This window comes from Nansenia antarctica (assembly GCF_963989245.1).
Source record: "Nansenia antarctica genome assembly, chromosome: 18".
NCBI classification, from domain to species: domain Eukaryota; kingdom Metazoa; phylum Chordata; class Actinopteri; order Argentiniformes; family Microstomatidae; genus Nansenia; species Nansenia antarctica.
The window spans coordinates 21,313,984-21,326,391 of NC_137691.1; the positions used below are offsets into that span (position 1 = coordinate 21,313,984).

At 45.3% G+C, this 12,408-nt stretch overlaps 3 protein-coding genes across 4 annotated transcripts in view; 2 read left to right on the forward strand and 1 right to left on the reverse strand.

Moving 5' to 3' along the window:
- Positions 1-1,126: 1,126 nt before the first annotated feature.
- On the forward strand, positions 1,127-5,092 carry cishb (cytokine inducible SH2-containing protein b; the record flags this gene model as incomplete). Its single annotated transcript, XM_080548056.1, is given in 6 exon segments — positions 1,127-1,265; positions 1,536-1,776; positions 1,778-1,953; positions 1,956-2,053; positions 4,773-4,904; positions 4,949-5,092. Coding segments are annotated over 6 exon segments (930 nt in total).
- Positions 5,093-7,725: 2,633 nt separating this feature from the next.
- Positions 7,726-10,259, forward strand: LOC308173687 (transforming protein RhoA). The gene is made up of 5 exons (XM_080548730.1): positions 7,726-7,812; positions 8,600-8,765; positions 8,910-9,030; positions 9,269-9,399; positions 9,505-10,259. The coding sequence occupies exons 2-5, from the start codon at positions 8,610-8,612 to the stop codon at positions 9,676-9,678; spliced, it is 582 nt and encodes a 193-aa protein (XP_080404856.1). The 5' UTR covers positions 7,726-7,812; positions 8,600-8,609; the 3' UTR covers positions 9,679-10,259.
- Positions 10,260-10,692: 433 nt separating this feature from the next.
- Positions 10,693-12,408, reverse strand: part of tmem43 (transmembrane protein 43) — a 6,570-nt gene continuing 4,854 nt past the window's right edge. For both annotated transcript variants that reach the window (XM_080548251.1, XM_080548250.1), the window contains exons 10-12: positions 12,379-12,408; positions 12,160-12,277; positions 10,693-11,283 (exon numbers count right to left, since the gene is read on the reverse strand). The exon at positions 12,379-12,408 is cut by the window's right edge and continues 72 nt beyond it. In XM_080548251.1, coding sequence (XP_080404377.1) covers positions 11,081-11,283; positions 12,160-12,277; positions 12,379-12,408 — 351 coding nt within the window. In that variant the 3' untranslated portion in view covers positions 10,693-11,080. The remainder of the gene's footprint in view (positions 11,284-12,159; positions 12,278-12,378) is intronic.

Genomic DNA, 12,408 nt, shown 5'->3' on the forward strand with positions numbered 1-12,408 from the left:
TGCTGTTAATTTGCGGTTTCTGAGGCTGGTAACTCTAATGAACTTATCCTCTGCAGCAGAGGTAACTCTTGGTCTTCCTTTCCTGGGGCGGTCCTCATGAGAGCCAGTCTCATTATAGTGTCAAAGGTCTTTCAATGTTCCGGATTGACTGACCTTCATGTCTTAAAGTAATGATGGACTGTCGTTTCTCTTTACTTAGTTGAGAGGTTCTTGCCATAATATGGATTAGAACAGTAGTCAAATAGGGCTATTCACTGTATACAACTGTCTACTAACCATACCTCTGCACAACACAACTGATGGTCTCAAACACATTAAGAAGGCAAGAAATTCCACCAATTAACTCTTGACAAGTCACACCTTTAATTAATTGAAAACCGTTAGGTGGCTACCTCATGAATTTGATTGGTATAGGTATGAGGTATCAGTCTAAGAACAAAACATAATTCAATTGTGGGGGAAATCTGTGTCTTCAAGTCTTCTCTGTTAATCTCTCAGTTAATCTGAATGCCTCCCAGGTGTTCATACACCATCATACACCATCATACACCATCATACACCATCATACACCATCATGCACCATCATACACCATCATACACCATCATACACCATCATACACCATCATACACCATCATGCACCATCATACACCATCATACACCATCATACACCATCATACACCATCATGCACCATCATACACCATCATACACCATCATACACCATCATACACCATCATACACCATCATACACCATCATACACCATCATACACCATCATGCACCATCATACACCATCATACACCATCATACACCATCATACACCATCATACACCATCATACACCATCATACACCATCATGCCAAGTTATAAAAAAACTGGTCTTGTTTAGTCGGCCATGATTTTTCCTAGACATCCCTAACAAACCACGGTACAGAAGAAAAATATATAAAAATAAATCTTATAATCCTATAATGACACTGAGATGAAATCACTACCAGTTTGCAATCTCTAGTTCTGACTTATGTTTATGACTCTGACTATCATGTTTACTGTGCTATATCTATGTACTGATGTACAAATCTTTTCTCCTCCCACCGTAGGGCTTTGTTGCCAGGGCCACCCACAGAGATGGTTACCAGACCGTTGAGTATGCAGGATGAGGTGGAGAGAGGAGGGCCCCACTGTCCACACCCTTCTTCCCTTCTGTGGGACGCCACCAGAGATCTGTTCTGCATTACCACCACCTTCCAGTACCTGCACACCTCAGGCATTACATTTACATTTAAATCACAGCTAAACCAATCATTTTAAATGAGAGCAATGAGTAGGAGGAGGGTGGAGGTGCACATAATGGGTTCAGCATTGTTGGACAGAAGAGTAGGAGAGAGTTCAACTTTTGACAGAACTCACATTGGCTACGGATCGGTTAACAAACACATTGAATATGAACATTTCTCGTTATTCAGTTATAATAAGTGGTGTACAAATGTGCAGACAAAGTAGAAGAAAGTAACCTCAAATATTTTTCTGCCTCCAGGTTGGTATTGGGGATCCATTTCAGCCAGTGAGGCTCGAGATGCTCTCCTGAAGGTGTCTGTGGGCACCTTTCTTGTGTGTGACAGCAGCCACCCTCTCTACATGCTGACCCTGTCAGTCAAGACGCGCTGTGGCCCTACAAATGTACACATTGAGTACAGGGTGGGGCGCTTTGGACTGGACTCCAGCTCCCGAGGCCTCCCTCGCCTACCGTCCTTTCCTGATGTCCTCAGCATGGTGCATCGTGGGCTCTGACCAGAGACATCAGAGCCAGAGAGTTGAGGCTGAGGATCCGCAGCGCAAGGCCAAAACTAATCCACCCCAGCCCACAGCCAAGGACAAGGCAGTGTTGCTCAAGCTGATGCGTCCCCTGCACAGGTCCCAGGTCTTCCCCTCCCTTCAGCACCTGTCACGCCTCACCTCAACTGCCACACAGATTGTCCTGACCAGCTGCCACTCGCGTGCCCACTGGTGCGCTACCTGCAGGACCACCCTAACCCTAACCCTAACCCCTTTCAGGTTCAATGGCCCAACATTTTCACCAGCATTGCGTTATTTGATTACTAAAACAGATAATTTGGCTCTTGGGTTCATGGCTTTATGTGCCGTAACTTATTAGATGGAGATTGACAATTCCAAAAGTGTTGTGTCTTCACTCATCAGCCAACTGTTGCATTTATCGGAACGGCATTCATGACCTTTCTGAATTACTTTTGAATGATGGTGCACAATGCTAACACAAGTCCCATGGTGCCTCAGTATGGGCTCTGCCTTGACTGACTGCTCTCATATACAGACACCCATGAACTGGACTCGTACTCTTATTACTCTATAATAATTTGTGGTTTGCTTTATTATTAGTTTTTCATAAACCCCCCCCCCCCCCAGTGATGTAAACAGTGATATTTAACCCTGTTTCCATAAACAGCTATGAACCTTATGAACTGTTTGAAGGAGTATTGAACCCATGTAACCTGTTACCTCTGAGAACCATTTCCCTGTCATAAGACTAATCCTGCTGTTTTCACTGACAGGTAAGGCACGCCGTAAACTCCCATGGTGTCATGAAAGGGAGAGCAGTGTGCCAGAGCTTTTTAACTCACTAACTGACAAAGAATTCCGGAACACTCACCACCTTGAGTGCCAAGTGTTTTATGTGGTATTTACCTAGCAACAATACTTTGATTGGCTACAAAATGCATCATAATTTATGCATTTTTGGCGCTCTAGAATGATGACAATTTTGGTGACTAACTATGCACAGTTGGCACTAAATAAGTTAAGAGACTTGATAAGTTATACTGTAGGTATAATATCTTTTAGAAGATAAGATTTTCTATGACATTTTGTGTTTTTGTGTACTACATATAATTAGCAGTGAACCATGGCTGTGAGCATTTCCATGGAAACATTATGTCTGAGTTGGTTTCCATGATGTGGATTTGAGCAATGCTGAAAAGCCTCTTATCAGGATTAGAGTCATACGTGGTTATTAATACACTAACAGAACAGAGTGTACTAACACACACACACACACACGCGCACACACACACACACACACACACACACACACACACAGTACTATGCTAAACACATACAGTACACATGCATGCTCACATAGTAACATAGCATTGTATAGCATACAGTAGGCTACCTACAATTGTACTGTGGCCAATGGAGCTTTTTTTTAAAAGTAGTTGTTATTCTTGGGTTGCCGTTTACCATAGCAGAGTCATCAGTTGTGGTCATTACTACTACAGTACAGTGTGACTGGTCATTATTACTACAGTACAGTGACTGGTCATTACTACAGTACAGTGACTGGTCATTACTACTACAGTACAGTGTGACTGGTCATTACTACTACAGTACAGTGACTGGTCATTACTACTACAGTACAGTGACTGGTCATTACTACTACAGTACAGTGACTGGTCATTACTACTACAGTACAGTGACTGGTCATTACTACTACAGTACAGTTGTGACTGGTCATTACTACTACAGTACAGTGACTGGTCATTACTACTACAGTACAGTGACTGGTCATTACTACTACAGTACAGTGACTGGTCATTACTACTACAGTACAGTGACTGGTCATTACTACTACAGTACAGTGACTGGTCATTACTACAGTACAGTGACTGGTCATTACTACAGTACAGTGAAATGCCATGAAGGATATCCAGAACAATGAATAATTAGCAGCCACAACCTGGCAATACACAGTTAGAGGGATCCTATTGACCCAAATGCAGTGTGTATTAGGCCTAAGTGTGTTCCACTCAGTAGTCACACACATCAGGGTATCACAGGGGCTCATTATTTAAGAGGCTTCAGTGAAAAATAAATCTAAATGCATTATTCAATTCAACTTTATTTCAGACACATAGGTCCATATCAGTATAAATGATAGCCTATTAAAATACAATACGAGGACAACAACACAAAGATAATCATTGCCGTTCACAAGTCCACAGTGATTAAAATACATGCAGACATTTGTTCCAGTGTTTCCAAAAACGGAGGAGTACCGTGTCACTTTGTGTGGGCTCAGTTAAGGCCATTATGATTACATTTTCTGACTCAATTAATGGACACATACATTATTTTGTACATAATAATTCCTCAATACAGCATGAAAGGCAGGAACATTACTTGTTGTTGGGAACTTGAGCAAGATTCTGAATGCATCATTAAATGCCACCTGCAGGTTTTTAATTTTTGCTTTACTATAGCTGCACAAGTGGGCTGTATAGAGTGGAGTACAGTAGGTTCTAAAAAGGCTGTTTTAACATCAGTACACATATGAAATGTGCATGCCAGCATATTGGCTTATATAATAATAATGATTATTATTTAGGATAGTATTCCAGGATTTGATTAACCATTGACCTACTACCCCCCCCCCTCCCATCCTCCTCTGCCCCCCTGCCATCCCTCCTCTGCCCCCCTACCATCCTCCTCTGCCCCCCTACCATCCCTCCTCTGCCCCCCTCCCATCCTCCTCTGCCTCCCTACTATCCCTCCTCTGCCCCCCTACCATCCTCCTCTGCCCCCCTACCATCCCTCCTCTGCCCCCCTACCATCCTCCTCTGCCCCCCTACTATCCCTCCTCTGCCCCCCTACCATCCTCCTCTGACCCCCTACCATCCTCCTCTGCCCCCCTACCATCCTCCTCTGCCCCCCTACCATCCCTCCTCTGCCCCCCTGCCCTGGGCAAGGCTGTGTGGAGTTCCGGGGGGCCGTGCTGCCGTACAGACGGAGACTCCCCAACGCCCTGGACGGGGTGAGGCTGGTGATCCGGCCCGGGGAGAAGGTGAGGGTGGTGGCCCAGGAGAAGGTGGGGGTGGTGGGCCAGGAGAAGGTGGGGGTGGTGGGCCCGGGGAGAAGGTGGGGGTGGTGGGCCAGGAGAAGGTGGGGGTGGTGGGCCGGACGGGCTCGGGCAAGACCACCCTGTTCCTGGCTCTGTTCCACATGGTGGAGCTCAACCATGGGCAGATCCTACTGGACGGCCTGGACATCAGAAAAGTAGGGCTGGGTCAGCTCTGGTGAGGAAGAGGAGGGTGATGAGGAGGAGAGTGATGATGATGATGATGATGATGGTGGTGGTGGTGGTATTGGCATGGGACAGATTCTACTGGACGGGCTGGACATCAGCACCATAGGACTTGGTCAGCTCAGGTGAGGAAGAGGAGGGTGCAGATCGATCAGTGGAGGCTGGTGACTTCCAGAATTGAGGAGGCCAAATTTTTTTCCGCTTGCTCGCTTCACTCGCGATGGAATGTTCCCTGTTCTTCTTATCTGTCTTTGTTAAAAAATTTGTGTTTGGCGGTACTGAAGGGATTGGGACACTCTCAGGATGGTGGATGAAGCAGCTTTTATTGCCTGCACAATGGGTCATCAAATAAACAAAACAATTGGCATGAATCTCTGGTCCGCCTGCAGCAGCTATTGTCCCTTCTGCTCAGGCTCACAACATTCACCACAACATACTACATACAATCAATGACATGTCAAAAGCACTCAAACACTATGTCAATCAGACACACAACATACAATTCAGAACAATACTTCATCCATTTCTAATATTTATCCTGCAGAACAGCACTCATACACGCGTGTGGCGGAAAAAGGTACTACATGTGGAATGCAACATGACGTTACTGACTAGCCATGCCCTAGATCGCGAATGCTAGCAACACCACGAGTGGACTCTTACAAAATGCACCAAAACATAGAACTCAAACAACATATGTAATAAGTTACCTGCACAATGGGTCATCAAATAAACAAAACAATTGGCATGAATCTCTGGTCCGCCTGCAGCAGCTATTGTCCCTTCTGCTCAGGCTCACAACATTCACCACAACATACTACATACAATTATTAATTATTAATATTAAAAATAAAACTGTTCAATAAATCCTAAATGTTGTCTACCTATTCGATGTATAAATCGCGCCAGAATCTTGCCGACTTCCGAGGTCATTTTAAGCAAAAGTATTTGGCCAAATGAGCTATTATTTTCAGGGATAATAGCCATGGGTGTTCTAGACGTGTCCTGCAAAGGACAAGTTGACAGGTAGCCACGATGGCGAGTGTTTCTTTGACTGAAGTGACTGAAGAATTCTCAAAATGGCTTCATGTGATTGGAGGAACAAAATGTCAATTTTTCAGCCCTGTACTCAATGCATGGTGAGGCCAGGCCTCCTCTGCCCACCCATTTTCAGTGATTTGGCCAATCACATATTATTGCCATGAAAAAAATTGCATTACATTGACTTCTATGAGAAACCACTTTCCTGGGGAGGCCTGGCCTCCCTCAAAACAAACGGATAGGGATTCTGGCCTGTAGGTGCTTTACAATTGCAATATTGGGTTTTAGCCATGGAAAAATTCAGATTTATGAACATAAATAATAATAATATTAATATAAAAAATAAAAATAAATGTTTTTTGTTAAATAAATAACTAAAATAAATATAATTATTGCTTTTTAAAATCTCTCTCTCTTCTCTCAAATTATTGGGGAGGCCAGGCCTCCTCCACCTCTATGGAGGAGCCTCCACTGGTGCAGATGATGATGATGGTGGTGGTGGTATTGGCCAGGACCAGGTTCATTTTCAGAGGTCCTCTTTCCACATGTTGTTTATATCGCCCCCTGCAGGTCGAGGCTGGCCATCATCCCTCAGGACCCGTTCCGTCTGGTCATGTCACAAATCTACGCGTGTGTCCACATTTCCAAGACGTTTAATTGCGTTGATGGACTTCCATATCCATACTGCTCTAACCCGTTAACATGGGCGCCGAAATGAAACCCTCACGCGCCGCTGAGGTTGACGCAGCCAGTGAAGTTTCTCTTTTCTGCTTCAGCCAGCCTCCCTGTTCTTCAGCCAGCCTCCCTGTTCTGACTTGTTCCCATCCCATCATCCCCCCGCCCTGTTCTCTTCTCACCCTCCTCCTCCCTGCTGCCCAGCAGAGCCCAGCCCCCCTCCAGCAGAGCAGAGCCCCCCCCCCCCTCCAGCAGAGCAGAGCCCCCCTCCAGCAGAGCAGAGCCCCCCCCCCTCCAGCAGAGCAGAGCCCCCCCCCCCTCCAGCAGAGCAGAGCCCCCCCCCCCTCCAGCAGAGCAGAGCCCCCCCCCTCCAGCAGAGCAGAGCCCCCCCCCTCCAGCAGAGCAGAGCCCCCCCCCTCCAGCAGAGCAGAGCCCCTCCCCCCTCCAGCAGAGCAGAGCCCCCCCCCCCCTCCAGCAGAGCAGAGCCCCCCCCCCTCCAGCAGAGCAGAGCCCCCCCCCCCCCCTCCAGCAGAGCAGAGCCCCCCCCCCCCCCTCCAGCAGAGCAGAGCCCCCCCCCCTCCAGCAGAGCAGAGCCCCCCCCCCTCCAGCAGAGCAGAGCCCCCCCCCCTCCAGCAGAGCAGAGCCCCCCTCCAGCAGAGCAGAGCCCCTCCCCCCTCCAGCAGAGCAGAGCCCCCCCCCTCCAGCAGAGCAGAGCCCCCCCCCCCCTCCAGCAGAGCCCCCCCCCCTCCAGCAGAGCAGAGCCCCCCCCCCTCCAGCAGAGCAGAGCCCCCCTCCAGCAGAGCAGAGCCCCTCCCCCCTCCAGCAGAGCAGAGCCCCCCCCCTCCAGCAGAGCAGAGCCCCCCTCCCCCCTCCAGCAGAGCCCCCCCCCTCCAGCCCCCCCTCCCCTCCACACGGCTCATAGACATCTAGCTAACGAGCTGCAAGTCAGGCGTGAAGCCAAGCCATTATCCGGAGAACAACCATCTACCTTCTAGGCCAGGTAAGAATACTTCCCATACATATAGATTACGAAAATGTCTCACTTGCCAATCAGACACAAATATCACGCAATGTGCCGCCTTAAAGAGGAACAGTTCTGCATTTGTTTTTCCATTTCTCTGCTAAGAATGTTGCTAGCTAGCCTAGCCACCCTGGCATCACTTCCGCCTAGGAGATCAGATTCTAACTAGCAACATTGTTACCAGATCAACATGATTACACAGTGTTTCATTGTTTGTGCTTGATGGTACAATGATGTGTTTAGACTCCCTACATGTTATTGTTACAATGTAACTTCATGTTAGACGCTGATCGGGGAAAGTATTCATCACAACTTTGTTGGCCAACTTTTATTTCGGGTATAGCTAGCTAACTCACTAGATATCTCTATCTCTATCTCTATCTCTATCTCTATCTCTATCTCTATCTGTATATCTATATCTATATCTCTATTTCTATCTAGCTCCTAGCAGCATGTTTACTGAGGTGTTATAGATCATGCAGTGAGCTCTAGTCTGTCCACCGGTGTTAGCCTGCTACCGGCATGTTGTTGACTTGTTTTCATGCTTGCTATCTAGTTGTTAACTAGCTATTTAAGTTAAGCCATCACTAATAATTGGAGTAGTTTGCCATTGCCAAATCAATATGAATGTCATTAACATGGTCAGAATATCTTATTCCAAATGAATATGATAGACCATCCTCAGTGGAGTCTGGCCTATAGGAGAATCAAATGTCATCTACTGTGTTCATGTCAACTCATGTCTGTCTTCTCAATGCTCTCTCAGTTGTGTCGTGATGGCAGCAATTCGTAAGAAATTGGTCATCGTAGGAGATGGAGCCTGTGGAAAGACCTGCCTGCTCATTGTGTTCAGTAAAGACCAGTTCCCAGAGGTCTATGTGCCCACTGTCTTTGAGAACTATGTTGCTGACATTGAGGTTGACAGCAAACAGGTAAAAAAAAAAGACCCCTCCCTTTTTTCAAACTGCATAATGTTTTTGGCTATTGAATATTTTGTGCATAGGCTAATAGGCAACTACGGTACACTTTATGTGTCCAGTTCTGGGGCTCTCTGATTTGTTCTCATATTTTGGCAGGTTGAGCTGGCACTATGGGATACAGCAGGTCAGGAGGACTATGATAGGCTCCGCCCCCTCTCGTACCCAGACACTGACGTCATCCTCATGTGCTTTTCCATTGATAGCCCTGACAGTTTGGGTGAGTTTAGGACCCCCTATACTTCCATATATATACATGTATATATATACATTCAAAGTAACTTACACATACAACTGTTTTGGTGGCCCTCACAGAACTTTGATCGAAAGGGAAGACACGCATACACCCGCTCAAGGGAATTGTGCCTGGACATCAGTGGTTAGTAACGCTGACACAGGTGTGGTCTCACTCTCTACTAATCTACTGTCTGTGCTTGTTGCTCTTCCCTCCTGTTTAGAGAACATCCCAGAGAAGTGGACTCCAGAGGTCAAACACTTCTGCCCTAATGTTCCCATCATCCTAGTGGGGAACAAAAAGGACCTACGCAACGATGAGCATACTCGCAGGGAGTTAGCCAAGATGAAGCAGGTACAGTCTCTCTCTCACACACATATACACACACACACACATCTAACTCCTAGGGTTACGTGTGACCTTTCTGACTGGGTATATTGTATATTGCCCACTCCACAGGAGCCTGTGAAGCCAGAGGAGGCTCGTGACATGGCAAACCGGATTGGTGCTTTTGGCTACATGGAGTGCTCTGCAAAGACAAAGGATGGAGTGAGAGAAGTATTTGAGATGGCCACCAGGGCGGCACTACAGGCCCGGCGTGGGAAGAAACACAGTTCATGCCTCTTGCTGTAAATTGAGGCATGAGGACCCTGCCTACCAACAGGGGACATGGGGAAGGACAAGAGATAGGAAATGAGGTCTATTCCCCTTCTGCCCCTAAAAAAGACTGCTCACCAGTTTTTACTAAAGGTGTAATGCTTTTAATTTTCTGTCTTAAAAGTGAAACAAGTTGAATAGTCAATGTTTTGTCATTATTCAATGATGGGTCATGGAAAATGCTTTTTTTGTACTTTACATGAGTGAATCTGCCATATCAACACTTCCCTTGTCAATCTGTACCACGTAGCTTAAGTGGTCAGCCAAGGGATCTATTGCGTCATACCTGCCAATTAATATAAGTGCTTGAGCCCTGCCCACTGATCTGAGGAATGTTTCCACAGCCAATCAGGGTGAGATATCCACACACTGTGACCCATAGTCTTTATGATTATTTTTTTGAATAATGGTTATGCAGTGTCAGAAAATTGTTGGAATAAATGTGCTTCATATAAAACCCTTTGTGCATCTGTTGGCTGACACACATCTGTGGATGACACACAGACAAGACTGGAAAACCTCAGTTTGTTACAACACATGGAAATTTGGTATCTTTGTGTAATAAATAACTTTGTAAGAATCCGGAGACAGTTGTTGTTACTGGGAATTGGATGATGGGTGAATGTGTTGATTCCAATTGGAAGAAATTAGTAACTTTATTTTACTAGTGGAAACATAGCCCAAAGGAGAGGTCAAGAGAATATCAGTTTAATTAAATTATTCAATTCAAATTGCTTTTACAAAAGGAACATTTGCTGTGTTACACAATTAACATGGCTTTTCCTCTAACATGTCAATAGAAATATTGACTCATGCACTTTACATTCTGTCTGTCTGATGAAACATACTAAAACGCTTAATGTGGCCCAGCAGTACCGGTATTTGTTTTGTACTCAATATGGATTTTTGGGGCCCATGTCCTTTTAAACAAAAGTTAAGTCATACAAATAAAGCGTTTTAGTGTTTTTACAATTGTAGACAAACAGGTGGCAACTGAAAAAAATATTTATTTTACTTAACATTTTGTGATATACACTCATCCTAGATACATTCATAAATGGTCAGTCAATTCAGTAAAATATCACTTCAGATTGTAACAGCCTCTTCGTTTCTGGTGATTTGACCTCACGATGTGCAAATGTAAGTGACATTGTCTTACCACATAATATACTTTTTTGATCATTTGGGTAAAGTAGTTCCTACCCCATGTTAAACATTATGCCCCTATTATATCATTCAACTTTGAAGGGATATATGAATGATGCACAGTAGGAGTGTTTTGTAAAGTGAGGCAACAAGGTCATGGATCGGAGGAGAACCTGTTCTAAACAACTGGCAAGGAGAGGAGATGACATCAGAACGCGTTCTGGGTCAGGTGTCATTGGTGCTTCTTGGCTGGGACACGAGAGCGAGCGATGAGGACCGGAAGCAAAGCCAATGCTGCCAGCGCCAAACCCACCAGGGGGCGGTAGAACAGCCAACCAGCAGCAATGGTGAGAAGGGAGAGGGAGCAGGAGACACACAGGGCAAACAGCTTCAACCCCAAAGAGACAAGCTCTCTAAGGATAGGGATCCAGTCCACTGTGAAGACAATATACACATTAACACCTAACAAATTAACACACCTCTGGTGTGGTGTACATTACATTTTTGGCATTTATCTGACGTCTTTAACCAAAGCGACTTACAAGAAATACATTTGTCTAAGTAAGTGAATCATCGATCACTCATTGTAAGTAGTCTATGCTATGACCAGGGGTCTATGCTATGACCAGGGGTCATATGGGCAATGGGTCTTCTCTGTATTTTGAATACATTATTGACATTTTGGGGAATATTCTTTTTCATTTTGAAAGTGTCCATTAGGCCATGGAGGTCAGTGGCAAACTCCTCTGGCACAAAAAAGTAGAACATTTTGAAGGGGAGTGTAGACTTTCTATAGGTATTGCATATATCTATACATGATGGGGATCAAATGTGTCCAGAGAATTTCGGTTGCAAGAGATTCACGAGAATTGCAATATCAAGGTTGACAAAGGTCCAGACCTGCAGTTACCGTACTTCTGACAGGCTGCATAGAACAGCAACCGCCTTCATTACGAGAGGCACTGCTGTGATGTATAAACTGTAGTAGGATATAAATCATTATGGTATTTGAGAGATCTATTGATCAGTTGATGGTTGTGTTATGTGGTGATTATTAAAAAATAAATAAAATGTTTAGGACATTTTATTGAGGATTTCAATAACCATCATGTCACGTTATGTTTTCAAGCCGTGCAGTCAGAATTGCACTTCATCATCCAATGTGAGACTGCAGACACACTGCCCCCGCCTGTTCTTGTCTAGCCTCACATTAATTCTAGTCAGGTTCAATCTTGAACTTAAACAAGCCCATTTTGATTGATTGTGAGTGAGTGAGTGAGTGAGTGTGTGTGTGTGTGTGTCTTATGTTACCTAATGTGTGGGCAATGCGGATGGTCAGACTAATGCCGAGGAACATGAGAGCCCAGCCTCCAGCCCTGAGAGCCCATGTCTTCATGCTGTTGTGCTGGTGCTCCAGTTCAAACACCTCCTACAGATGAAAGATAACCCATAACCAAAACATCACTTCATAATCCAAAAGCCACTGTACAACAAACCAAATGAAATATTGTACAGTAGAAACACGCCCACCTGAGGAGAGAGTTCCTTCAGGTACAGGAT